Source organism: Helianthus annuus, chromosome 5 (assembly GCF_002127325.2).
Source record: "Helianthus annuus cultivar XRQ/B chromosome 5, HanXRQr2.0-SUNRISE, whole genome shotgun sequence".
NCBI classification, from domain to species: Eukaryota; Viridiplantae; Streptophyta; class Magnoliopsida; order Asterales; family Asteraceae; genus Helianthus; species Helianthus annuus.
The window spans coordinates 144,194,698-144,219,294 of NC_035437.2; the positions used below are offsets into that span (position 1 = coordinate 144,194,698).

The 24,597-nt window shown below is 35.4% G+C and overlaps 1 protein-coding gene across 1 annotated transcript; it reads right to left on the reverse strand.

The window, feature by feature from the left end:
* Window positions 1-6,447: 6,447 nt before the first annotated feature.
* On the reverse strand, window positions 6,448-13,388 carry LOC110941434 (agamous-like MADS-box protein AP3). The gene is made up of 7 exons (XM_022183074.2): window positions 13,013-13,388; window positions 12,860-12,926; window positions 8,610-8,671; window positions 8,339-8,438; window positions 7,560-7,601; window positions 7,394-7,438; window positions 6,448-6,836 (listed from the first exon to the last, which is right to left on the reverse strand). The coding sequence occupies exons 1-7, from the start codon at window positions 13,198-13,200 to the stop codon at window positions 6,633-6,635; spliced, it is 708 nt and encodes a 235-aa protein (XP_022038766.1). The 5' UTR covers window positions 13,201-13,388; the 3' UTR covers window positions 6,448-6,632.
* Between the last annotated feature and the right edge of the window lie 11,209 nt (window positions 13,389-24,597).

A 24,597-nucleotide genomic window follows, 5' to 3' on the forward strand; every position in this document is an offset into this window, starting at 1 on the left:
TAAAATAATGCCAAGACACCACGGACAAACGATAAGGAAGAATCACCTTCAACATAAGAAACTAGTTATTAAAGTCATTAATACATAACCAAATAAAAAGTGCGAAAAGATTACAAATAAAAAGTATTACACTAAACACTTGTCTTCACCAAGTGATGTAAGAGACTTAGGAAAACATGGCCTTTGATTGTCAAGAACTCTTATGATCAATCTTGGATCCCGAGACGACTCACACACTCTATGATGGATGATGGATGATGGTGGTGGATGGTGGGTGAAGTGTGAGAGAGGTGGTGTGCTAAGGGATGGTTTGCAAATGAGCCAAGCACCCCTATTTATAGCCTGAACAGCAGCTCGGGCACGGCCCGTGTCCATTGGGCATGGCCCCGTGTCCATCCTCCTTCTCTTTCTTCATTAATTGCAGTTTGTTTGCATTAGTTGACCACGCCCCCGTGTCAGCTGAGCACGACCCCGTGTGCAGAAGCGTATCTGTACTATCAAGATTTCCCTAGATTCTGCGAATCTTTGAATTGACCACGGCCCCGTGTCCGCTGAGCACGACCCCGTGGTAGGCGATAGAAGCTTCTACAACTTTGTCTTTTCTGCTGACACTTGGGCACGCCCTCATGCTCATTGAGCACAGGGCGTGTTCAGCCTTCTATTCTCTTGTTTTGTTTGGGAAGATGTTGTCGGGGAGGTCGAGCATGCCACGTTTGTTCCTTTTCTTGTATTTATGCTAGATTTAGCTGCCTTTTTGTTTCTTTTGTTCATTTGAGCTCATTTAATCCTGAAAATACAAAAGGAAGACAAACACACACTTTTTTCCAACATTAGTACTAAAAAAGGCTTAGTTTTATGCCACAATTGATATAATTTATATGTTGCATTTTGTGCACATCAGTTACACTCTCGCCACCAGTTTTATTTTTCCTGAACAACCTTGCGTTTTTTTGGAGCATTCCAATCTCCATCAGGTGGTTTAACTTTGAGATTTACATTCTTCGTTGCTGATGTGTGCAAAATGCAACATATAAATTACATCAATTGAGGCATAAAAAAAACCCTTATTAGTACTAATGTTGGAAAAAGCGCGTTTCTTTCTTCCTTTTGAATTTATAGGACTAAACGAGCTTAAAAGAACAAAAGGAACAAATAAGCAGCCAAAACCAACATAAATACAAGAAGAACGAATAAAGTGACATGCCCAACCCCTCGGCAACATCTCCCAAGATAAAACAAGAAGACAGAAACTGACCACGGGGTCGTGCCCAGCTGGGCATGGGGCGTTGTCAGACCCTGCACATCAAGACAAAAGCTGCAGAAGCTTCTACGCCTACCACGGGGCCATGCCCAGCTCTCCACGTGGCGTGGTCAACTCTTAGATTTGCAGAATCTTGATAGTACAACAATGAGTTGACCACGGGGCCATGCCCAGAAGACACGGGGTTGTGTGGGGCCCTCTGCTGACAAATGCAATTAATGAAGGAAGAGAAAAGGATGGCCACGGGCCGTGCCCACTGGACGACGGGGGTTGCAACCCCCGTCCCCTAATTACCCGGGAACGAGCGGCCGCGGCCAGTTTCAGTGGTATCGGTGTTTTATCATTTTGGTAGCGGAAATTACATCAGGACCGTAGTTAGGAAATATTTTATCAGAGTAAAATACCACACTTTTATATTATTAAACACGTGGGAAAATCCCAAGTTTTAAGTACACACATTTTCATAGGGATAAACCCTATTTTATTTAATAAAAACATCTCTTTATTTTAGGTAACTTTATGGCCACTTTTCCAAGCCTTCAGTGCTGTCCAGCTGGCTTCTATTTGGCTTTCACATTTTGTTACCTGAAACGCGTTTAAAAATATTTTGTTAGTGGGAAATACTGGTGAGTGAATCCCAGTTTAATCAAGTTAAGTAAAACCATTGTACAGTACTGAGGGCGGTCGCGCAATTACATTTGTTTCCATCTACTTTAATTACCACCCACGGTACTGTCAACCCAACTTGTGGTCGTGTTACTACTCACAATGTAGTAACAAATTTTGTATACAAAACCCCAACATACCGACGATAATTGTAGAATACAAATACTAAATCAATGTTTAATATAGTGTTAATTAAGTGAGGTTTTGTAAAAACAGTTTGCAAAAAGGAGGATTACTCACATTGCTGTCTTAGGGTTTTCCTTTAGAATTTCCTGGTGATTATCTATTAATTACATAAATGCACACGCGTTAGTATAATAACCCAATATTTACATTAGTAATACCCTCCTCGAGACGACATTCTAACGACTACGTCGGGCAGAACCCCGACAGTCGTTACGGAACCCTGGATCAATCGGGCAGCGTATCTAATACGTAACCGGGGTTATGATACTTACAACGAGGCAGAACTTCGTTATTTAGGGGGTATTATGCCTGAAAATCACTTTAGCTTTATAGAAATTCGAGAGAGAGAAAGAGAATTGAACGGTTTGGGACTGAAGCCGATCCCACCTATTTATAGTGCTGGTTTCGCAGTTCCTCGCGGCCCGCGAAGACTCAAGGGTTTTCTTACGCGGCCCGCGACATAGGGGGTAGGGCCTAGCTATGATCAGTCAGCACTAGTAGCCTCGACACACCACCCGACATGTGGCAGCACCAGGTGCAGCCTGATTGCCTATCTGTCGCGCCCCGCGTAGGACGAAGGCAAGGCCTTCGCGGCCCGCGAGCGACCCCAATTTCTTGTGTTTATTTAATTTTTAAATATGTAGGGTATTTTGGGCTCGGTTTTCGCATACGGGGTATGTTTTAAGACATATTGGCACATTTTAAATATATTAGGGGTGTCGGATTATTTTGGAGGGTTGTTATACGGGGCCATGGCCAGGGCTCTGTTCTGGCTATAAATAGGGGTGCTTGATTCACTTTAAAGGCATCCCTTGGCAAACCACTTCTCTCCCACTTTGCCACCAATCCACCACCACTACAACACCAACACCCACCACCATCATCCATCTTTAGAATGTGTAGTAGTCTTGGGATCCAAGATTGATCGTAAGAGTTCTTGTCAATCAAAGGCCACGTTTGGCTAAACTCTTACATCACTTGGTGAAGACAAGTCTTTAATGTATTACTTTTGATTTTTAATATTTCGGCACTTTTTAATTGGGTTTGTGTTAATGACTTTAATAACTAGTTTCTTATGTTGAAAGTGAATTTTCTTTACCATTTCTTCATGATGTCATTGATTTGTTCATTCGTGTCTTTACGGTCTATATAAAGCGCGTTAACTACCTGGAAGGGGGTTAGGAGGGTGGTTTGGTAAAGTTCTTGTCTCGTTCAATGTATAGATCCTGCGAGGACTTGGTTCAAGCTTACTAGGACCTCCTTTAATGCCCAACGGTATTGGATGTCGGGGGTGCGAATAGCTTGAACCCCTCATATGTAAACTACTATTAATACTTTAAACCGGCTTCTTGGGATTGTATCCTTGCTGACTCAAACCACTTAGCCGAGGGTAACGTCACCTTCAATAGAGGGGCCTACCACTTTTTTAATTAATAACTAACTTAATTGTCTTTTAATATTCCGACCCTTTGGGATTGTATCCCTGCTGACTCAAACCACTGGGTTGAGGGTAACATCACTTTCAAAAGAGGGGCCTACTACTATAACTAAGATAATCTCTTAAAAAGTCCGAAAGTGCGAAAATCATTAATGGATACATTAAAGATGAGTTGGATCCAAGTGATTCTATCTTGTCTATTTGTTTTTCATTTTATTTATCTTTTCATTTTTAGTTTTATTTTCATGTTAAAAAAAAAAACTCTTTTCTCAAAAATTGGATCGATTAGACGTTGAGGATAAACCGGTATTAAAAGCTCTTGTGTCCTTAGACGACCTCGGTATCTTACCAACACTATACTATGCTCGCGATGGGTGCACTTGCCCAAGTGTGTGTTTAGTGTTAGTATAATATCGTGTTTTATAAATTTAAAACTTGATTAATGCGTAAAATGGGCTCAAAATATTAATAAAATCATATCACGCTATACGCACACCAGTTGCCTTAGGTGAAGATACCTTCATTGACTTGGAATGATAATTATCCTTTAGTGTAATCCTCTGATTTTGCACATAATAGGGTACATAAGGACGACGACTACAATTTTGAGCAATGTGACCAGGAATGCCGCAATTAAAACATGTTTGTCTTTTCATGTAAATGGCATTCTGAGCAGCTTGTGTAGCTCTTACAGGCCCTGAAGGACGAACCGGTCCTTTCTGTGCTTGATTTTCTTGCACATTTTTTTGCAAACGAGAATGAATTTGGATGTATTTGTTGTTTGCAGACGCTTTATTACTGTGAGCACCATTCTTTGACTCCCCAGCCTCTTTAGAGTTTTCATTCACCTTGTAAAACTCTTTACTAGAACAATCAAACGCATAAATTTCATTTTTGCCTTCATTGTCAGACTTTACAAAAACATTTTTCAAATCATGAGCCTTGTGAGAACAATCTCTGCTTGTTGATGATCTGAGAGAGCGTGATTATCCTTGATGTGTAGGCTTCTCATTCCCTCGTCTTTAATCTGCTCGTTTTGACTATTGTTGCTTGCTATGAACCTGCTCACAAACATTAGCACAAGAGTGAGTATTGACACTTTGAACCTTTGGTTTCACTTCTACTTTCTTGTCTGTTTTCTGAACATTTTTGTGTGGAATCTTTTTGTTGCAAATCTTTTCGTTACGGACAAAAGATTTAGATGTTTTAGTTGATGTACTAGACACATTAGGTAAACCATTATTCACAACATCAGTTTTAACAAAACCAAAGGATTTTGTTTTAGCAGATGATGTACCAGAAACCTCAGGCAAATCATTTTTCAATATAGAAGCAGAATCCAAATTCAAAGATTGAAAAACATCACACGAATTCAAGTTTTTACTTGCATTTTCAAGTGTAAGTTTCATAAACATAGAGATATTATCGTTTTTTGAAAAAATAGAAGAAGCATCAAAAGACTGTTCATCATCCTAATTACTCCATTCCTCAACAATCACTGTATCTGCACAAAAACTAGAAGAGTTAGTATCATTTACACAACTTTGTTTAACATCAACTAGTTTAATAATCTCTTCCTTAAGTGGTGCTTTATCAACAGGTTTGACAAAATTCCCCTTTACAGGTGTCACTTGAACAAGTTTGACAAACACGGTATTGATGGGTGTTGCTTCAACTGGTTTTCCATATGTTTTTCATTTTCTGGTTCCTCATCAATCAGAGGTATACTTGTATAATTATGATTATATGGTGGAGGAACCTTTTTGAAACCTAAGCCCATTCCTTTCTTTTCTTTATACTCAAGTTGCACATCAAAAACATTTTGAACAACTCTGCTCGAAGTTTCAATTTTTTTTTTGTTTATTTCATTTTTTGAAATCTTTCGTTCAAAGCATTTAGTTCAGTAGTTTTAGAATGAAGACTATTCCTCGCTTTTTCGTTCTAACACTGCAAAACACTGATATCTTGTTTTAATTGCAAAATATCTTTCTTCTGTGTTTCAACCTTTTCATATAACATTCTATTAGTATGTTTAAAGGTTAAGTTTTCTCTTCTAAGATCTTTGAAATCTTGAAACAGGTCAGAGTAGTGATATCTTTCATGCGCAACCTTTTCTTTGCATTTATGAGTACACAAATAGGAGGTTAGCTTGCATATGGATGGTTGAGTATGATCATCTGATTAAGAAATAAACAGAAGTCTGGACCAGATTCTCCCCCAAAGATAGTGAATCTTGAATACCTAAATCAAAGCATCTGTTGAAGACAAGCAAACATCTGATCAAAGTCTTGGAACCACTGTTCAAGAAGAAACAAGGTCTGTTGAAGGCTAAAGTCTGTTGAAGGCTAAAGTCTGTTAAAGAACAAAGGTCTGATGTAGAAGACCAAACATATATCTGGCCAAATAGATGTTTGGATCAAAGCAACAGAGGATAGTCCAAACAGAGGTTTCCCATTGAAACGGTACTTATTTTGTATCAGTGTTTAGCATAATTAGATGAGATGTTAGTTTTAGGCAAGTAATCATCCATATGTTCACATAACATTTTTTTTTCCCAAAAGTGTGACCTATGTGGTTTTGAGTGGCAAACCAACGCATGATCATGGCAAGAGGCCCTTAGCTTGAGGCTTATAATAACATTATTTTTGCTAGCAAGCAAATTGGATTACTTGCTATAAAAATAAGATTAGCTTTGTACATCACTTCTTGAGGAAAAAAACCCTTGTATCATGTATTTACAAATGTGTAAAGTATATTTTTAAATGATTTATTTGTATCTCATTCATTGTACTTAACTTTAAGTTTGTTACAAGTATGACACTTATAGGATATACTCATACATTTTCATGAAGTCCTTGAACAACTACATGTCAACTTCCACAAGAAACAATATATATAAACAAATCAAACACCATATATGCGAATATGTGAATTACCACTAGAGTACTAGTTCTTGAAAACATAAAAAGTAACCACACAAAGTGATAATATCATAAGCCAATCAAACGAGGCAAAACCTTATGAACAAGTCGACACACAATTGATTTGTCTTAAAATTGAACTTTAGTTATTAACTAATAGCTAACCAAGCAAGCCATATGTGGTGAGATCAGATGCCGTGGGTCCAGTGGTGGTGACCGAACCATGAAGATTGTTGGGATGGTCCGGCTGCAACCGTAGAGTCAGAATATGTGGTGGTGCACCCATTTGCGGGTATCCATATACATTGTCATATTCTATTCCATTTTCTATCAATCCGTATTGTGGATCCTCTCCTCTTATGTCCTGCATTTTTATATGTTAGTAAATGTTCTATAGGATCACCCATGAAAAAAAATTCCATTAAAACATAGACGATTACAGACTAATGGTAGGTAGACGGGCAATAAGCTGCACCGCTACCCCACTTCTGAATAGCAAACCCTACCCTACTAAACACAAAATTCTGCCCCTTAACATGCACGATGTTACTACTTACCACCTGCTGAACCCGCTTGAGGATCAATAGCATTGTTTGCATAACCGGATCAGACCCATGTGTATAAATATATAAATCATATTTGTTAATTTGATTAAAAAACTACTACAAAAAATGTATATTTCTTGCTATACAATTATTTTTCTTCTTTTACAATCAAGTTATAGTATTTTCTATATCTGTTAATTTATATATTATCTTATTTAGCAGGAAATCGTCTCACAACCTATTTTTGGTATATTAAAATCCATGAATCTGTATAAAATATACATATTAATTTCTTTTAATAAAATTACTTGTCACTTAACCGGTCAAGATCCCATGAAAATGGCTTTCCATAGAGTGCAGAAATGATAATACTTACAAATTCATGCATGAGTTTTTTGTAGACATCTTGGGCACTCCTCACCTAAAATATAAAAAAAAGCAGGATATTTAAAAAGAGAAATGTATGAAGAATTTGCAGAAAGTTTTTAGACATATAACTACTAGTTTCAGTATCATGTAATATGCAAGAAAATTAAAAATACCTTCTTCTTTGAAGTCTCCACTTTATTACCAATTACTTTGAGCTGCATTATGTCATTTAACATTAAATTATGAGTTTAGACATCTTCAAAAGTATAATCATAGCAGATTGTTTGAAATGAGCAAGAGAAATACCAAGGTATTATTAACTCATGACATAGTTGTCTAGTGGTCCCCCACAATAAGTGGTGTGAGTTCAAATCCTTGCAAATGCAATGTTAAGTTGTATTTAGGTGTAAAAAATGTTGTTCAGAAAAACCAAAGCGTGCCGTAGGAACAAAGCAAATTAGACAATTTGGCTTCTAAGGTTTATATGGATCGGTTAATAGTTTACAGTTTGAAAAATAGGATTTAACGATTCAGTTAAACTTAGAACAAACCGTTCAAGTACCTTTGTTAGTCAATTATTTTTCTTTTTTGTTTAGAATATGCATTTATGAATATGTAAAATATTTAATATTCATGAACTATTTTTGTATTTTCATAAATTAATACAAATTAATAAATACTGATTTTAACTCTTTAAAGAAAACTCAGTTCAAACCATTATACCAAACTATTTCGGCCTATTTTGCCAGCTCGGACCAGGCGACCCTACCAGATCCAACTGGTTTGGCTTGCTTTTTTTCAAAACTAGTTAGTAGTTCGGCCAAGAATTTTTGTCAAAGCGGGCAAACAATACCGTGAACTAATGTTAATAAATTTAGCAAAATACCTCATTCAATGGGAAAAAAAAAACGTTAATAATATGAAATGTAATTAAAAATAATATAAAAATAACCTTGCGCTCACGAATAACATAAACAGCCTCCTGTGAATCTTTTTCAAGTGCAAGCAATTCTTCAAAACTTAAATCTTCCAAGCAATCACCCAATCTTTGCCTGGACAGAATCCATCAATATAAAAAAGGCAAAAGAAACCACGACTATTGTAATCTTAAATACTGTATATTGTATGTATGTATAAAAAAAATAAAATTAAACTATTAATAATAAAACAGATAAAATAGCATAAGGAAACTTGAGGAAGTAAAGTTAAAGTTAACGCAGTACCTAATTTGCTTCCTAAGATTTCTGTTCACCTCTTTCTGCTGTCTCAGTTCATCTTGCATTTTCTGCATAACATTTTCTGAGAAACTTTAATAACTTTGTATCAATGATGGGAAAATATAAGGGTGTCTGGTCACAAATTGTGTCAAATATCTACACTTCATTATTTTACCAATACAGTAACTAAAAAAAATCATATGTAACGTATGTAATAATAAGGCATCAAGTCTCTTTATATTTTTAAAATCATATACAATCATACATAATGTATGTATAATAAGGGATTAAGTCTCTTTATATTTTTTAAATCATGGCGGACCTAGAAACCTTATTCTAGATAAGGCAATCTAAGGCTATGTGTTATGGGCTCCAAAAGCTGGTGCCATAACAACGGGGCGTGGAGGCGCGAACACCGACATGGAGAGGGACGCAAGGCGGGGGCTTAGGTGGGCATCCAGGCGCGGGGCTCTTTTGATGATTTTTCAGTGTTAAATCCTATATAACTCAGCCATATTTAGTCACATTAACCTAATACCACATTTTACATAAAGCCTCAACAAAAACCTTTATAACAAAAAAGTATACCTACGTGGCAAAACCTTTTTTTAAAGAAAACTCTTTTGTAACCCCGTAACATATAATCTAAATAAGTTTATGAGTCAAAACACGTCAAAATGGATATTAAATATCCATGATTCATCATTTGCCTAAAACAACAATTTATAAAGAAGCAAATTCAGTCCAAGACGAGCGTAGTCCTCGTCTTGACCGGATTATGCTGAGTCCTGGTTCTAAGGCTATGCGGTATGGTGATGGTCCTTCATTGGAGGATGATCCGCCATGTAAGCGTCACGTAGGATGAGTGTGAGGATAGGGCAAAGGGGATGAAACTAAGGAAATGGAGGGATGATCCTAATATATATATAAGTTGTATGTATAGGTGTGTGAGAGAGGGGGAGGACTGTCCTAAACGCCCAGATGGAGACGGGGAGGACACTGCAGCTGGGGGCGAAATGGGAGGAGGTTCGGCCCCGGGGGGGGGGGGGGGGGGGGGGTCCAAGGCCGAAGCCCACACCGTGCAGCCTAAGAACCTAACTAGCTAATCCAATGTAAGTCCATTTTCCATTATTTTTTTTTTATTTTCGAAATAATACTTGTTTTTAAGTTACTGATGTGTAGTCTTGATTTTTTTTATAACCTTTTATTTTTATTTTTTTTTAAGTTGTGACACATATGGTTGGAGGTGTTTATTAAATTTAGTATTATATAAAAACAAATTGTTATATAACTTTTTGATATTTCAAATCAGTGTCTTAGTTGAATTTAAGATTGGATTTCTAGTAATGGGAATCTCAATACTTTTAGAAAACGGTAAATAAATAACTAGATATCCAACGTATATGAGATTATATCGAACGGGCTTAATTACCCACCTCTTTATGTGGTTAGTACCACTATATATGTAAGTCAAAATACAATTAATTTATCACAATACTAACCCCTATCCACGCTAGGGACTATCCGATAACAAATATACAAAAGTTCAGGACTATAAATGTAATTTTAGAAGTGTAGGTACTATAAGTGAAAATAGAGCAAACCATAAGGATTATCCGGACATTTTTCTCTTTTTTTTTTAATTTAAAAAGTTATAATACATTTTACACACCGAGGAAAAACAGGTAAACAACCTAAAATCGTAATGAATCAACAAGAGAAAGATGAATGAGAAACAACACCAACACCTAAAAAACCTAACGCGGATATATATTTGAAGACATTGATATCCACTCTCGAGTTATAGACATAAAAATAGAACACAAAGAATTTGTCAAATGTTTTTTCTTCATCCTCCAAGTATAATTTATGTTTGCATTTATTTAAAAAAAAGGTACGATGTGATAGTTGGTTTTAGTGGTATAAACAAAAACGACGTGGATAGATTTTAAATCGTTGCAAGAGGACAACCCATCAAGAAGACACATCCTCCATAACGTTGATCATTCATTACGTCTGAAACCAGATCAGTCTATGTACCCCCTCCCCCGTTTGGAACTTAACCAAAAGTAATTTCGGTCTAAAATAAACTAGATCTCATTAATCAAACTAAAATTATAAATAAATGTGTTAACATGACATTGATGATTCTACAACTTTTATTCTATTTTTGGTGTTGTTTCTTTGGTTTAAAAAGTGCGTTTGAGGCGCGAGGCAAGCAAGACAATGCCTTATGGTTTGGAGCGGACGACGCCTTGTGTACTTCTTGGTGAATGAGTTTTATATGTAAAACAAACGAAGAGATGCCGAATTATGATAAGTTTGCTTAATAGAGGTTGCTATTAGAGCTGGCTTTGGGCCTGTGCAAGAGGTGCTATCGCACATGGCCCAAAATATCTAGGAAACCAAAATCATTTAAAATTAATATATATTTTATATATAAATTTGTTGTAGGAAGAAATATACCAATTAGCACTTTGGCTTAGTGGAGTAGCAGCAATTAACTCGACAGCCAGGCATTCTAGGTTCAAATCCCCCTGTCCTCTTTTCATTTTTAATTCATGTTTTGTTTTTGTTTGGGCCTTAAGGGGCTAAATTTAGCTTGTTTTATCAATAGGGAAAAAGCCTCATATACTCACACCAATTGCAACTTTACAAGCTTATTTTTTAGTTTTACTTTTCATTTATGCTGGCACCAATTGCAATTTTGCAAGGTTATTTTTTAAATATAATTTTGATTTTTCACATCTAAATTTAGGTCTCTACAAATTTGCAAGTTCATTCATTTTTTCTTCTTATTTAATCATTTACGTAACAAACTTTACATGTTTTCTTATAGGTTTCTTTATTTCTTATTTAACCATTTACAATATAAACTTAGAAGAACTCAATATCTAGTTCTATTTTTTTATTTATATGAAAAGGTTCGTGTTGCCAAACTAATTTGGGTATGCAGGGCCGGTCCTAGAATTTTGGAGGCCCAAAGCGAATTAAAAATTTGAGGCCCTTTTTAATTTTTTTAGGCTCGTAATTTCAGTTTGTATATGATATGAAATATATTAGAAAGAAACTTATAAAACACTTAACCATTATATAAGCTAGATGATTTCGCTAATCAAATAATGTTGGGATCTAATACATAAATTAAATCTAAGTTGGTTAAAAGGGTTTAACCTAACAAATAACAACTTACATTATGTGTGAAAGGAATTAAAACATGCTACTTATTTTAAGTATACTATTGTTATTAGTTAGAAACGATTTTTTTAAATAAAATTTTACATGGACGTATTATATTAAAAAACGTGGACAAAATATTTTAGCTTATTAAATTAAGAGAGATGATTAAAAAATATGCATTTATAACCTTTTTATTAGAAGAGTTAGTGAGGTGGTTAATAAATTTGAAAATGGGTAGTAGGTGGGATTCGAACCCAACCCTCTACAAAAACCAAATTTTGTTCTTACCACCAGACTACACTTGTATTAATGTTAACAAATATCACCGTAAATATAATAATCTTTTTTTTGTAAATATAGATTTATTTTTTTTTTAAATTTTGGAGGCCCTATTTAATGTTAACTCAGACTACACTTGTATTAATGTTAACCCAACCCTATTCTTTTTAATACGGGAAAATCCCCTTGTAGGAATTGAGCCCAGGACCTATTGGTCGCAAAGTCTTATCCCACCCCAAGATGTCATTAGTTCTATTATTACCCACTAACAAAAAAAGGAAAAAAAGAAAAAATTCAACCCGCCACAGCTTGAAAACACAACGATTTATTAACATGAAATTAATAAAGTGCAACTTTGAAAACACTTTTCACTAATATGTTTCTCTAATTTGTTCCAACAGTGATAGGAGAACATATTGGTTGAACGGCATCGGCGTAGAATAGTGGGGGCCGGGCCGCCGGAGGCGTCCGATCCCCAAACTTTTCGCTCAGTAGTGTCCGGTATATAGTTTTCATATACAGTTTTTTAGGTATATGCGTTTTCGACCCCCGGTCTTACTACATGATCCATGCAACATAACGATATCGGCATGATATTTTCTTCTTGTGTTAATTTCTCGAATAATCGTGTACTAACAAAACTATAGATAAACTAATATATATCTAATTACTTAATTAACTTGTGTAGTTAATTTAAAAGCAATTTTTTTTTGTCCAATCTTCAACTTTATAGCCTTTTAAGTTTTAACAAAAAATTTCATCAAAAAATATAAATCTATTGATTAAAAAAAAGTTACCTGATAATGAGAGTTCCAAAGATCCACTCCAGATGCCTTCTGATACTGATCAAAAAACTGCTTCATCCTGATCCAAACATTAAAAAACATCCACAGAATCAAAACCAGCAAGTCAACTACTGTAAAACATGTAAGGATGGAAATCAAACGTACGTAATGGAAGGACTGATGTATTCATGAAGCTTATCAGTACAGGAAACCATAATAATGGAGACTTTTGCATCACACAACACAGTGAGCTCACTCGCCTTCTTAAACAACCCGTTCCTCCTCTTCGAATAAGTTACCTGCCTGTTCGTCGAGTTTTCGATCTTCTTAATTTGGATTTTGCCTCTCGCCATTGATTTTGGATGTTTTTTTGTTAAAAAGAAGTTGTTATTGATCTGTAAGTGATTGGTTTGAGAAGATGAGTTTGTTGTGTTTGAGAATGAATGTGTGGTGGGGAGAAAACACACAGTAAGTGTGTGTGGGGAAGGGAAAGGAACAGGAAGAAAGGAAGGTGGAATTGTTACTAGAAATAGGAAGGGGTGCCTGAAATTAGAAAAGAGTGGGAAGGATGGATAAAGGTTGTTGATTATCTAATTACTTATAGGCCCTTCTTATGTTTAGCTTATTAGCAAGGCTAATTTAGTAATTAAGTTTTATCCTTTTATCTTAAGCTTTAATAGTTAGTTGAGGTGTAAGCGATGAGTCCATCAACTACTTCAAATTAGTTTACTGAAGGGGTATAGTTCTAAATCTCACACCAGGTTTAGACGCAAGTGACTATCACCTAGCTCATTGTCCCAATCAACAAAGGACTTGCCTTAGTTGCGAACCCGGTTTGCTTTCCCTCTTGGGGAAAGATGAGAAAATTCACCTTGTATATGAAAATGGTTGTTTTCGTCGACATACAAAGGATACGGTGATCACTACTAAAGATGATAGTAGTTTGCTACATTCACTTTCTGTCAAACACATTTCCATGTTGCGGTCCTACGCGGGCGCGCGCAGAGCGGCGATGGAAGTGTTGGCACCTATGCACAGTTTACCCATATGTAGCGATGCGGCGCAAGACCGCACCTTGCTATACAAGTGGAACTGTCACTCTGACTTCTGTGACAACCAACAAGTTGTATGCCCTGGCACTGACAACAACGGTCAATTGACCGCTCAATGAGCAGCTGCCCAGCCCACATGCATAAAAGCTGGTGGACAGATTGACAACCCCAGCAGGACGTGGCAACACCTCCGCGCGCGCCCAACATTCCCGTGACCTGCGCTCCTGTCACGTCTACAAAAAGTTGCACGTTGTCAGTCGGGCCCTAGGCCCATCAAGCGGCCCATTGGCCCTTCTCCTTCACTCTTCGGCTATAAATACCCATCTCGAACCAAGTTTTAGGTAATGCTAATCTGCTCTTCCACAATTACTACTTAAATACTTATCTTGCTTCCAAAGAAAATACTTATTCTCATATCGGATGGTGGTAACAAGGAGCAACCCCCACCCCATTCTCCTTGTTAGAGTCACAACGTGTTTCACTGTGCAGGTGACATATTAGAGGATGACCCAGCCATCGATCGAGGAAATGAGGGATTAACCCTACTTGACGAGACTCGACCTGTGGACTAACCTCTCGGTTAACCACTGTTTCATCATTTACCAAAAGCTTATATTATTATACATTTAAAGAAGCCTGAACTTAAAAATAAACATGTTTAATAAATGAGCCCGAACTTAACTTAGTAATTAAGTTTTATCCTTTTATCTTAGGGGAATTGACCTGTAATAATCCAACTAGAGGTCATTGGCCATTGACAGTCCCACCTTTAAATATTCCTCTACCAGTCCCACCTTTCACCTATTTTTCCTACACCGGTGCCCCGTTAAAAAAACCTAACGGAGTTATGGTTTTTTCCAAATTACAAATAGTTTTTTATGGCGTGATACGTGGTCGAAAACTGGTGTTCGTATATGTTGAAGTTGATGTTTTTATGTGACTTTTAGTTTCGAATAGCCTACTTTTGATTAGAGTTGTGTTTTGCAGGTCTAATGACGTTTAAGGAGCTGTTCGGGAGCTTTACGGACCACCGGGACGGAAAATGGATCAAGCGGGAGCAAGAAACGCAAAAAATAGAAATCCAAGGTTGCAGGCATCATCGCCGACGCCCATATGGGTCGTCGACGACGCCCCACAAATAACATCGTCGGCCAGATTGTGCGTAGACAGTGTTTTAAGCCGTTTGGAAGAACCAGCAATCCACATACCGTTGTTGACGCCCATATGGTCCGTCGGCGACGCCCTGTGCTTATGTCTGTCGCGAATTTTTGAGTTTTCTCAATTGGGGACGAGTTATTATGCTACTTTGGACCATTTTTTTGGGAGTTACACTTGTTTTGAGTTTGAATATCACTTCTTGGAGCCAAGATCATCATCACCTTCATTCCCAATCATCCCGAATCCATTTCATCACTCCGAATCATAAATCATTCGATTCTAACCCTAACCCACCATCATAATCATCATCATCCATCCATCTCCATACACCACCACAAACCCTAACTATTATCATTCTCACCACCAAGGATTCAAGATGTCCAAGTTCGAGCTTCAATCCGTTGTTGATCGCGTTCATCCTACCATGAGCGGGTAGATTCTTGTGGGTCTCACCCCGGTGTAGGTTTTTGTAAGCCTAGGGTTTAAACATTGTGTTCAGTTTGATTTTGTGACAAGTTGCTATTTGATTTTGAAGCTTATGACAATTGTCTTGCATTTGTATTGAATTCATAAATTGTCGAGTGAAGATTAAATTTGACTTTATGAATGTTTATGTGCAATCATACCTTGTCTAGGTTAGAATTTACATGTTCTTGGTAACGAAGTGCATTTTTGTCTGTTCTTTGTAACGTTGATAGCTATAGGCACCTAAGCCTCGCAACACTAAATTCGTTTGTCATTTTGGCAATTGAATTGAATCTAAACCGTGTAGAAACCCTAGGATTTCAATTACCGAACTGGGTGTGAACCTTGTTTACATATATTGTTTTTAACCATTAGTTACATTTCCGTACAATTGTTCAAATTTCCATTAGTTAAATAATCAAAACCAAATTGTCGGTACATTCCGACACACTTTCAAACAAACCAATCAATAACTTTCGTAGCAAGCTTCATAATTGTGACAAAACTCCAAAAATCACTAAAATCCACACACAAACCACAAACTCTTCGTGGTTCGACCCCTTACTACCACTAACGCATTGTTAAGGGTAATTTGGGACTATAAATATTATCTTTGACCAGGACGCGACACTCCGATCACGGCTTTTGATTAGAACGATGATACGAGTCCATTGATGTAAAACTTATCTCGAAACGGTGCTCCAAACGATGAAAACGACGCTTCAATCCGGGTGTTTAAATTTCCAATTAACAAAAATCAAGTCATTTGGAGCACCATTTCGAGGTAAGTTTTACATCAATGGACTTGTATCGTTGTTCTGATCAAAAGCCCTAAAAATCTGTTTTGTAATTTGGAAAAAACCTTAACTCCGTTAAGTTTTTTTTTAACGGGGGACCGGTATAGGAAAAATAGGTGAAAGGTGAGACTGGTGGGGGAATATTCAAAGGTGGAACTGTCAATGGCCAATGACCTCTAGTTGGAATTATTACAGGCAAATTCCCCTTTATCTTAAACTTTATTAGTTAGACTATCTCTGATGTTAACTGCGCCCTTAGCCGCCACATAATATCCTTATAAATCTTTAAAAACCTCAATTTCATCTCCAACCTTACAAATATACTTACCCTTCTTAATTTTCACCTCATCACCTATCCATTACATAGAATATTTAAGTAAAACATTTTTTTTTTTTACTTTGGGCCCACCTCATTGCATGAACCGAGACAAAACTCATGCCCTTGTGCAAGGGCATCTCACCTAAGGACATGTTAGGATGGATGAACTCCAATGATAAGGATCTCTAAAGGCTCATTGAAAATAGTCTTAGTTGAGGTGTAAGCTAGGTGATGAGTCCGTCAACTACTTGAAATTAGTTTACTAAAACCTTATATTATGATAGATTTAAAGTAGCATGAACTTAAAAATAAATATGTTTAATTAACGAGCTAGAACTTTACTTGTCAAGTTAGAGTAGGCATGTGAGCCTAACCAAGTTTGTTGGTTATATATATATATATATATATATATATATATATATATATATATAGGGAGCCGCTAGAATAAGAACCACCTCGAGTTGTAAGAACCGCGAGAACTACACCCCACGGAGCGCCGTTCGCCATGATTTTTTTTTACAAGTAGATGTGTATATTATAAACACAGCCGTAAAAAATCATGGCGAACGGCGCTCCGTGAGGTGTAGTTTTTTACACCACAAGTTTGGTGAAAAAAAAAGAAAAAAGAAAAAAAATTAAAAAACACCAAACTTGTGGTGTAAAAAACTACACCCCACGGAGCGCCGTTCGTCATGATTTTTTACGGCTGTGTTTATAATACACACATCTACTTGTAAAAAAAATCATGGCGAACGGCGCTCCGTGGGGTGTAGTTCTCGCGGTTCTTACAACTCGGGGTGGTTCTCATTCTAGCAGCCCCCTATATATATATATATATATATATATATATAGGGTAGGGCTATATAGAAAACCCTATATATATAAAAAACCTAGAAAACCCAACCTCCCGACATTTTTTTTTTGAAAAAAATAACACATGTAATATACATGTTTTTAAAAGTTTTGGGCCAAAAAAATCAAAAAAGCGCCGAAGGGATGATTTAAAAAAAAAATTCAGCAATTTCTGTCTTTTGTGCCTAACACATGTTAGGCAACCGGACATTGCTGAAATTTGTTTATTTTTTTTTTAAAAATCCCTTCGGCGCTTTTTTGTTTTTTTTTTTTGCCCAAAACACTTTAAAACATGTATATTACATGTGTTATTTTTTTCAAAAAAAAAATGTCAGGAGGTTGGGTAAAAATGGGGGAGATTTGAGTTTCCAGAGTTTTCTAAAAATTTAAGGGTCTTTTGTCTAGCATTACCCTATATATATATATATATATATATATATATATATATATATATATATTATCTAATGTATTATATACACACACTCGTTGTTGTTATACACACACATTAGAGGGGTACTTGCACGAAGCAGTGTGGAATACAGATACTAGGAATGATGTCGCAACATGTTATTCTTTTAATTTATAAAACAGCAACACCGTACTTAAATTAAAGACAATAAATTGCTTATTTTTTATAGTGTAACTTAAAAAATTGTTAATGTAAAAGTTATGACCGTTTAAAATCCTTGGAAGGAAGTTGGTTTAAAAGACGACAATATATTTTAAAGAATTATACCATGGGTTCAAAAACTTGCAATTACTTAAAGTCTTATAAATTATGTAAAATTACATTCTTGTACCCCGTATATGTATTATATATATATATATATAGAGTGTTGTGTGTATGTGTATAGAAAAAGAGAGAAGAAGAGAGAGTTTGGATCAGATACAAATCAAATAAACATGCAAAACGTGAGAAGGAGAATCAAGAAAACCCGTTGTGGCATAAGCGTAAATAAATGAATGTTCAATTTAAGCTTGCAAATCGAACAAAAGGTTTCTGTTTCCTCTGATTTTGATTTCCGACAAGTTTCTAATGTGATTTCGTAGCTTGGTTTCATTTTTTCCTAATGGATTGAAGCTTGCTACCTCGTGATTTCTAAGTTAGGTTTTCTGTTTCGTCGATCGATGTTAACTTAAAAGGTTGTGAAGTTCTTAGGGTTTTTGTAATTGTGTTTTCCTCACTAATCGAAACTTTGATTCTTTATGGATTCTGAAAGAGAGTGGAGGTTAACGGGTTGCATGGGGTTTGGTGGTAGAAGCTAAAATTTAGGGTGATTTTAAGAAGACGATTTGACGAAGATAATGAAGATAGGATAATCTATATATATAATAAACAAAACCATTGGGGGACACTTGTGACCCTATGGTTAATGCTAAATAAACTGACGCATCAGCACACATGCGGCATAGCTAAAAATCAAGGATTGGAAAAGCTTCTTTGGTACGTTTCATATACTCTCTCTCTCTCTCTCTCTCTCATTCTATCATTAATCATCATTCCTTCTCATTCAAAAGCCTAATCTCTCTCTCTCTCTCTGGCGAACACGACAATTTGATCAACCTTCATCGGAGCTTAGGGTTTTGAAATCTTCCTCTCAAAGATGACTCACACATCATCGTGAAGCAATTCTAAGCCGATCCATCTTCCTAAACGTCCTTAGGGTTTACAACTCTTTCTCTCCAAGGTGATTTTATCTTGCATCGATCTGTTTCACCGATTTGATTTGATGTTTATCTTAGAATTATCTTCCTCTCCATCTTTTTTTTTTTGTTGAGAATATGGATTCTTAAGTCAGATTTTCGATTACAATACAATTGATTTTGGGGATCAGTGATACCAGTAGGTCAATCAAGATTGGTTCCGCTTCGAACCCGACGACAGAGATGATCAGAGGTTTTCCGGTAATGGATTTGGTAATGATTTTCTAATTTTTATCTTGCTGTTCATGTAATTTAAACATTGATGTTTTAAGGTTGTTTGGTTTTGTCGATTGTGTATATCAATTTTTTTCTTTATTTAACAGTTTTCATCTATTTTTCTCATCCGATTTGGTTTAATTGCAGTTTGGTAGTCGTTTTCGAACAGGTTAGTAACAGTCTCTAATCGCTATTCTTGATTGCTTAGTTTCTTTATTGTTTAATTTAATCGAACCTGTTCTTTACAATTCAAGGATTTGTGATTTTTTAATGTGGATTTTTTATTATTGTAGATATTTGTAGTATTCGGTTAAGGAGATTGTACAAATCGTTGAAGTTCACCAATAGGCGTGGAAACTAAACTAGAAAATCCATTCCATCATCTACTGCTAGGATCATATTTATGGTTCTTTTTTGAATTTGTTTTTTTTCCTGTTTGCGTGTGTTGTGTAGATTGTGGATAGCCTTCATCTACGTTCTTGAATACCGAGGCACATGCTTTTTGAATAATATGGAAATTCATTCGTGTGGCATATAGTAAGTTGTTTTTCAAATTGAAGTATTATTTATAAATTCCTATAAATTCTCTGTTTATAAAATTTCGGGCAAAAAAGTTGTTTTTAATATTGGGTTGAATCAAGTTCGGGCAAAAACGGTTGCTTTTAGTGTGTCGAATCATATTCGGGCCAAAAAGGTGGTCTTTAGTAATGCGTAGAATCAGGTTTGGGCTAGAAAGTTTGTTTTTAGTAACGGGTCGAATCAAGTTCTGGCAAAAAAGATTTTTAGTAATGGGTTCGAGTCTGTTTCGGGCAAAACGGTTGGTTTAGTAATGGGTCAAAACAAGTTGTATTTAACTTTATACTGTTTGTGAGAAAAATATATGCTTTTTTAACTTACTTTACTTTTCATGGCAAAAAATGTTAAGGGTACAAATTGTACTTTTCAGAATATGCATTATACTGGTTGCTGTGGGTGGCATGGTTTTTTTTAGTAATGTTCGAATCAGCTTCGGCCAACATAGTTGTTTTTATTATTGGGTCGAGTCAAGTTCAGGCAAAAGGGTTGCTTTTAGTAACGTTCGAATTAGCTTCGGGTAAAAAATTTGTTTTTAATAATGGGTTGAATCAAGTTCGGGCAAAACCGGTTGCTTTTAGTAATGTGTCGAATCAGATTCAGGCCAAAAAGGTGGTCTTTAGTAATGCGTAGAATCAGGTTCGGCCTAGAAAGTTTGTTTTAAGTAACGGGTCGAATCAAGTTCTGGCAAAAAAAAGGATTTTTAGTAATGGGTCGAGTTTGTTTCGGGAAAAACGGTTGGTTTAGTAATGGGTCAAAACATGTTGTATTTAACTTTATACCGTTTGTGAGAAAAATATGTGCTTTTTTAATTCCTTTACTTTTCATGGCAGTCATAGCTACATGATCTCTTGAAGAAGAGCGATTATGGAGCACAGTAAATGCAAATTTGTCTGAGTTTAATGCCCGGACTGCCTGAATAGAAGAAACTTAGAAAATGAGGTACCCTATATTGTTAAAGCAAACAAAAAAAATCAATTAGAAATTTGATCATATTTATAAAATTTGTAAAATTTTATAAAATTTGATCATATTTATATAGATTTGTAAAATTTTATAAAATTTGATCATATTTCAAGAAAAAAAAAACACCTTTAATCATACTTATAAAATTTCTTTAATATACTTAAAAAATAAAGAGCATTGTGGTTTGGGTTATGACCACACCCTTAGGGCAGTGGTTTTAGATGGTGGATTAGAGGTGAGTAACATGACGTCTATGTGGAGGATCATGGTGGTCATGGGGTCTTGACCACACCCTTTAGCCTTATGTATTTGGTGAAAATGTGTTACTTTTAAATGAAGACAAGTTGCAAGAATGTGTTTAATCAATTTCATATTCCAATTGCAATGAATAATATCGTCATACGTGCTATCAGCCTTCCATAATTTCAACTTTTAATTGTGATTTTTGTTGTAGCCATGTAATTTTAGGTTGTTGGCTGGAACTGTGATCGTCAAGGCATTTTGAAAGATAATAATGGGAGTTCAAAACAGGAGCTGGAGAATAATATGACGACTTGGGTTGTTTGTTCCTTATAGGTTTTCATAATTTTTATTATTGGGTAATTACCTTATTAGCTTTTTTTTTTACGAATTGAATCTTTTTTCTGTTTTTTTTTTTTTTTGCTAGCGTAGATTATTTATATTATATGCTATAGAAATAATACATGTTGTTTGTAATGTATGGTATATTCAAGTATCAGTCATGCAATAGCTGTGTATATGGTTGTTGGCGACTTACTGTCGATGCCTTTCTAAGAACCAGTACTTTTTGTGTAGGCCACTCATCAAACATCTACAAAGCCAAATTGTTGATAAAGTGGAAGTATTTCTTAAGATCATCAATGGAGAGAGGTTCATCAATGAGGCGCCTAAGGCGCTTGTACTAAAAGCCGTATTAATTCCTACAACCATCAAACATATGTTATTGTACTTGTGTGTAGATTATTTTTTTCTTTTTTATCATTTTTTTTATTGTTTTCATGGCTTTAGCGGCATGTAATTTGAATAGTTTTCTGTTTTTTTCTTCCAATGTATGTATTTGTACACAACATTTTATTTCAAAGTAAATAATATGGTTTTGGTTGAAGCTCGCTTATTACGCGGGCATTAACCTAGTTATTCTATTATATAATTGCTCTACTTGTAATACTTTAGAATAAAACTAGCATAATTATGCAATTTCGCTAAATATAGAAGTAGCATAATTATATAATTACTGTAGAGTAGTTACATAATTACTCTAGAGTAATTATAATTACCATAATGTCATCATACATTTCTTGTTTTAATATATTAACTTCTCACGTTTAACATGATAAGTTCATTTGTACAATAACCCACCTCTACATATATCATTATGATAATATATATTATGTTACATATTAGAATTAAAATTGCAATAATATAGAAACCTAATTAAAAATGTGTAGAAGTTAATATATAATGAACGAGTTATGCTTGAGCCTGAAACACTACTCGCGATCTAAGTTCGAATTTTAGAAACAAGGCTCACAACGAGCCAAGTCGAAGCTAGAGTTCTCGTAAATAAATGAGCCAAACTTAGGCAAGCTCAGGCTTCACTCAGCTTGTTAATTAGCACAAATATTTAGCATTAAAATACACTTCCACGGCGTATTTTTTATTAGTTTTAAAATATAATATTACAACAATTTTTATACGATTTTTCTAAGTATCTACAATCTACATGGTCGATCTCTTTCTTTTTTCATGAAAAGAAGCATGTGTTTGGATGCCTTCAAGAAAACTTGTTTGTGAACCTCACTCGTTTATTATGTTTCTACATAACTTTTTTTTTTTTTTAAATGTAACATCGATGTGAGCCACTTTACATGAATGTGACATGCATGTCTTTTGAAAGGGAAAAACTTGTATAATTCACGTGGAGAAGATGGTTGGTTAAGAATATGTAGAAGTCGATGGTTGATTCCCTAATCAAAAGTAATGCATGTGGTCTTAGAATATTTTGATCTTGAGATCAATGTTAATACTTGTTTGTGTTGGTGATTTCAGCATTATAAAAAAAACAATTTAGCTAATTGGGATTTTAATTGACACTAAAGGAATGTTCGAAAGCATTTCACCCGACGAACCCGAAGATTTAAGGGGCAGCGCATTGTCACATGCAATCCCAAGCCAAAATTATGTGTGTGGATTTTAAAGTAACATTTGATAACAAACAACTTTGAGGTCCCAACATGACATAAGTTGTGATCAATGGTCACATGTTACGATAGCATTAAATTTATCATCTTATTTAAACGGGATATACTTGTAAGGATTTAAACACATAATCTCATATTTGTAAAGATGGATACCATGCCGCTAGACCAATAAGTCATGGGTATCTTTAGTTCCTTTTTAGCTATTCACGTATTTGTTTTTTTATTCCCGTACATTCCAAACCATATCAAACCAGCATGTATATTCACAGGATAGAATGGGTAATTATGCATACTAAATGTGTCATGAGGTATTTGCAATATGCATTTATCGAAAATGCCTTATTTACCTCCTTAGGGAGAGGATCATGAGAAAACTACATATATATGAGAAAACGAGAAAACTAACTAAAAGCCACTAAAAAGGAGAGGGGAGACTTTTAATGAAGGAGGGGTAAAATTGGAACAAAAAATATATAACTTTTCGAACATTTCCCATTTCTCCATACGTTGTCATTTTAAAACAAAAATGGTACCATAAGATCACAAATTTTCTTATCTTTCATTCAAGTATATTCGAGCATATTTTTTATGACATAAAAAAAGATTTATGGTGTCGTCTTGTTTTCAATACTATTATTACATTAGTGCACATGTGCAATATAACATGTACTACAATGTGCATTACATGCTTAAAATTAGCTTTTTGAGTCTAGTTTAGCTTTTAGGGTTAGTTTTTTTTGGAGGTTTAGGATTAGGATTAGGTTTTTGGGTGTGGGGGGAGGGGGTTTAGGTTTTTGGGGGGTGGGGGTGGGGGGTTAGGCTTTTGGTGGGAGGGTGAATTTAGGTTTTTGGGGGGTGGGGGTGGGGGGGTTTAGGTTTTTGGGGGGTGTCGGTGGGGGTGGGTTAAGTGGTTTAGGCTTTCCGTATTAGTGCACATGTGCAGTACAACCAAAAAAAAAGATTTTTTTAATTTTTTTCCATACATAAAAAGTAGCGATTTTTCTATAAAAAATTGTAAAAAAAAAATGGTATGTTTTTTAGGTTTTTTTAGGCTTTTTTAGTTAGTTTTTTAGTTTTCTTATTTAAACTAGTTTTCTCATGATCCATCCCCTACCTCCTTAACCCGCTAAGTTTAGCGAAATTATAGCTAAGCACTTCTCATGTATCCAACTATTATGATCCGAGCCACGAAAAAAACCATACCTAAATTTATTGGTATGCTTGTGTATTCTTAGGTGGAAGGGGTGGTCATCACAATCTATTACACAACACATCCAATCACCAACTAACACTTCATTCCATTACATTTTATTCTATCACACTTGTAATGGTCATCACTTATCATTCACTTTTCTAAAAAAATTTTAAATTAAAATAAAATCAAGACAAGTATTTAAAAACTGCATTAAACTTAAAAAAGTACACT